This window comes from Hipposideros armiger, unplaced genomic scaffold (assembly GCF_001890085.2).
Source record: "Hipposideros armiger isolate ML-2016 unplaced genomic scaffold, ASM189008v1 scaffold_871, whole genome shotgun sequence".
Lineage (NCBI taxonomy): Eukaryota > Metazoa > Chordata > Mammalia > Chiroptera > Hipposideridae > Hipposideros > Hipposideros armiger.
The window spans coordinates 238,410-243,075 of NW_017732221.1; the positions used below are offsets into that span (position 1 = coordinate 238,410).

General features: G+C 35.3%; 1 protein-coding gene across 6 annotated transcripts in view; it reads left to right on the forward strand.

Annotated features, from left to right (window-relative positions):
* The window catches only part of LOC109374890 (sodium channel protein type 1 subunit alpha), a 147,647-nt gene that overhangs the window by 68,864 nt on the left and 74,117 nt on the right, over window positions 1-4,666 (forward strand). For 5 of the 6 annotated variants that reach the window (XM_019629852.1, XM_019629851.1, XM_019629850.1 and 2 more), the window contains one exon: window positions 2,723-3,035. In XM_019629852.1, coding sequence (XP_019485397.1) covers window positions 2,772-3,035 — 264 coding nt within the window. In that variant the 5' untranslated portion in view covers window positions 2,723-2,771. Of the gene's footprint in view, window positions 1-2,722; window positions 3,036-4,666 lie in introns of those variants that run through there. The other variant, XM_019629855.1, reaches the window with a different exon arrangement.

Here is a 4,666-nt window from a genome sequence, read left to right on the forward strand (position 1 = left end):
TGTTGTTCAGCATCTTAGCTGTAGAGGGCAGTGTCACTGGCCCTCATATGTGGGATCCGAACTGGGGCCCTCTGGCATCCCAAGCCAGTTCTTAATCATCGCGCCACTTGGCCGGCCCTAAATAAAAAACAAAACAAACAAACAAAAAAACACATATTTTTTAAAAAGGCTCTACATCACAAAATTAAATGGTTGATGTCATATCTAAAAAGGTGCTATAGATTAAAAAAGAAAATTAGAGCACAGGCCTTTTTTTAATAGACAGTCACAGAAAGAAAATGAAAAAGTAGCTCTTAAACATGAAAAAAAGTTCAGCTTTTCTCATAGTAAAACAAATACAAATTAAAACTACAATGTGACCTCATTTTTGCCACAGTCAGATTCAAAATGTTTGAAGCATAACACATATGTAGTGAAGATGCAGATGTACAGCCACTGGGTTGCATTCCTCTCATGAGAATCATTGGTGTAAGCTTCACAGACAGTAATTATGCAATTATTTCAAAATTAGAGATTCACTGTTTGCATAGCCAAGTACATCTTTAGAAACCAATGCCATAAATATATCTACATATATGTGAAAGTATGTGTATAAAATATATTAATTGCAGCTTTATGATGGCTCATACAAACAATGGAAAACTATGTAGCCGATAAAAAGAGAGTTGAACCTATAAAAACTGACAAGGAATGAACTGTCTATATATTTTAAGGGAAAAATGCAGGGTGCAGAACAGTTTGTACAGTAAGATACTATGTGTATGTGTTTTTAACTAGAATATGTGTATGTATACATGCACTCGTGTGATTAGCGTATACCTAGTACATACCTGGAAAAACATGTGGAGGCAGTTAACAATGGTTACCTCTGCGAAAGGGACCTGAGTGCTGGAGAACAAGGTGGAAGGAAAACTTATGCTATACTTTTTGTTAAATGTTTTGAATTTACATCATTTACACATATTTTCTATCAAAAAACTAATTAGTTAAAACTAAAAACCATACATATCTCTATGTCATAATACTTCCCTTATGAGATACCTTATTTGTTATCCCTAAACTTTTATTTCCAAATAAATAAATGCCATTATTTTCCTGGTGCCTTATGGGAAAAGTAGAGTTTCATTGATTTAAATTTACTGATGTAATTTTTCTGTCTTCCAGGGATTGCAGGTAGATTGTAAAAACCTCTGAAAGGTTTGTGAGATAACTCAATAGATTGAGGGCACAAATTTAGAATTGAATCCCTTCCCCTTCTTTCTGGTCACCCACTTAAAAATATAGTCGTAAACCTCACAACAATGGGAGCCTCCTTCAGTGAAATTTGAGGTCCCTTTAGGACTCCTCACAAAATAGCAATGGCAGTGATTTTATTATTGCAATTCATAGACACCAAAGCTATGATTAACTGTATCAGAACTTGCTGACCTTAATGAGTTAATGCAGTGTCCAAATAAAACTTCTGGCCGAGCAGTAGCTTAGGCTCTGGGAAGTTTTGGCTCAGTAATAGCTGTGAAATTTGAGCTCATATTAAATATGCCTTAAAACAATACATTTGGGATTCGGCCTCTGGCATCAGATCAGGTCTGACTCTGCTATATGGAGTTGAGAGTTTTGCCTCATGTTCTCATAATATGTTTAGCACTATAGGACTATAGAATCAGCAAGAATATTATTATTGCTTTAGTGAAGAAAACCACTTCAGTTCCTATTGAGCTCATGGCACCCTGTCTTCTTTCTGGTCATTTCCCCCTGAAATTGGAGAATCCTGCTATCTCCTGTATCTTTAGCTATCTTCTCTCACCTGCAGCCCAATCTAGTAATTTCTTTCCAGTCTCATCTTTCTCTCATTCTTAGTCATTTCATTGTCATTTGTCCAGCCTCAGAATGTCTCTTTCTGTATGTGTTCAAGTAAGCCAATCCCAGCATGGCTAAGACGTGAGCAGGGCACAGTTCTAGTTATCTCAGTCTCAGAAGAGATGGAGACCCAATCAGAACAGCAGTGACTCTCTGATTGGTCATTACTTTTGGCTGCAGCAAAGTATTCTGATCACCTTGGCCAGGAACCATTTGTCAAGGCTAGAGGGTTGGTTTGTATGTCCTCTCAGAGCCAGCTCCCTCTCCACTCCCTCCTGTTGATGAGCTAACCATTGTCTCTATGGGATGACATTCTCATCTTCTGGTGGCTCACAGAGGAAACACCCCATTAGGAACATGGTGGTATTTAGCCTAATGTAATTTAATTAAGGATAGACTTGAACCACTTTCTTAACTTATGGCACAGTTCCTGTATCTGCACAACACAAGAATGAATAGACGTGGGACTCTTTAACAAAACCCAACATAGAAACCATGTCTGTTAGGCCGAACTCATAGAAGTTAAGAGCAGAATGGTGGTTGTCAGGGACTGGAGGAGTGGGAAATAGGGAGTTGCTACTTGGTGGGTAAAAAGTTTTAGTTATGCAGGATAAGTAAGTTCTAGAGATCTGCTGTATATTCCGTGCCTATAGTTAACAATCCTGTCTTACACACTTAAAAATTCATTAAAAGGGGAGATCTCATGTTACAAGTTCTTACTACAAAAATTAATTTATATTTAGTAATTACCTTTCAATTTAACTGGAAACAAAAATGTCAGTTTTCTAGTCATATTTCATGACAAGAGTTTATAAATACTAAGTCTTCCCTTAATTTCCTTAAAATATCAACTCTTTTTTTTTAGGACTTTCATATGCAGAGTAAATGGTAATTAAGATGTGCAGGATGACAAGATGGAGCAAACAGTGCTTGTACCACCAGGACCTGACAGCTTCAACTTCTTCACCAGAGAATCCCTTGCAGCTATTGAAAGGCGCATTGCAGAAGAGAAGGCTAAGACTCCCAAACCAGACAAGAGAGACGACGACGAAAATGGCCCAAAGCCAAATAGTGACTTGGAAGCTGGAAAGAACCTTCCTTTTATTTATGGAGATATCCCTCCAGGGATGGTGTCAGAGCCACTGGAGGACCTGGACCCGTACTATATCAATAAAAAAGTGAGTGTTTTTTATAAGGCATATTTTGCTGCTAGTTGCCTACTGCATACCTTGGACAGTTATAGCCCCAGCACAGGCTGAATTAGCACAAAGTCTTAAGTATCCTTCTGTTTCAGAAATAACACATATTTGCATGTATTTTATGCATATATGTGAGAAATAAATTGATTGTATCATAATAGATGGAGCTATCCCAAATGCACCATGACGAATACCTAAATTAAATGTTAGGTTAGACGCAGCTAATTTCATGAATTAAAAAATTCTCCCCAGAGTTTGTATTTACCATAGAATTTTACGTATTTTCTGCATTTGAAAATCCTAAAAATTATCACAAGTTATAAGGACTTCAAAAATATTAGTGTTAATTTCTTATAGAACAAAATTTGGTGCCACAAGCATTTTTAGTTCCTATATCATGTTACATGTAATAAATCAGTTGATTTCTGGAACATTTTTATATAAGCTATAATTTTTAAAAAGTATTCACTTTTTTGGTAGAAATATATTTATATTGGTAAGAATTAACAAAAACATAGCATTCTGAAGAATGTATAAGCAATATTTGAATGCCTGCATTTTCTGTATCCATGCTTGAAATGAATACTTTGTATTAACAACCCAACCTTTCATTAAGACCATGACTTCACCAAACCAGGTGAAAAGCCTACAGAAAAAGATAAAATCAAAAAAGATTATTGTATTGATTTTAGATTGAATTTATGCGTACTTAATTTTCAACGTTTTATTATCTTTTTCATCTGATACAACACATTTGTGTACAGTTGGTGGAAGGGTAGGACACAAAGATTGTAATTAAGCAAATGAAAGTTTTTAGTTATAATACCCTAGACTCTTTTGTTGCTGACACAGTTCTTGACATGAAGTTAATCCTTGTCAAATGCATAAGTTTGGCAATTTTAATATGTAGATTTGAGACAGTTTTGTAAATCACTTCTCATCACTATATTTTCAGAGATAAAAACCTCCCAAAAGGGTAACTAGCACTATGTTAATTTTTTTTTTTTCTTTTAACTTTCAGGATATAGCCGGTTAAAGTGTAACACACTTTCCCTTTTGAAAAACTGGTTTGCCCATTTTACAGTAAAGTAAGAGATAAAGAATCATTTTCCAAAGATTTTATTTAACTTTGCTTTTTAATATGATATTGCCAAATCTTAGTAGGGAAGGGATTATCTATTTCACAACTACTTTTTAAATTATGAGAAAAGTTTCACTTTATCATTAAATCAGTCCTTTGGAATATGATTAAATATGCTATCTGAAAAGCTAAAGCTCAGATTAAGCAAATTATGAGGGGTTTATTTATATATGAAAAGTAAAAATGCAGATAATCCAATTATTTGAACATTTTAACTTATTTAAAATTGCTTCATTATTGAAGCAATGATTCCTGTGTTTTAGACAGAAATTCACTCATCTTATAGAGATTGTTAGGTTGATAGCTATTGGACATATCCAGTCGATTCAAAGACTGTTCTATCATAGGTTAGGGAGCTCGACCCCCAACAGGCCTTTTGCTACCCCCAGACACCCAGCCCCCACCTCTCTGGTAGTAGTCACCTTCTAAAATTTGTTGAAGCCACCCAGAGTCTACCCCTTTATCAAAG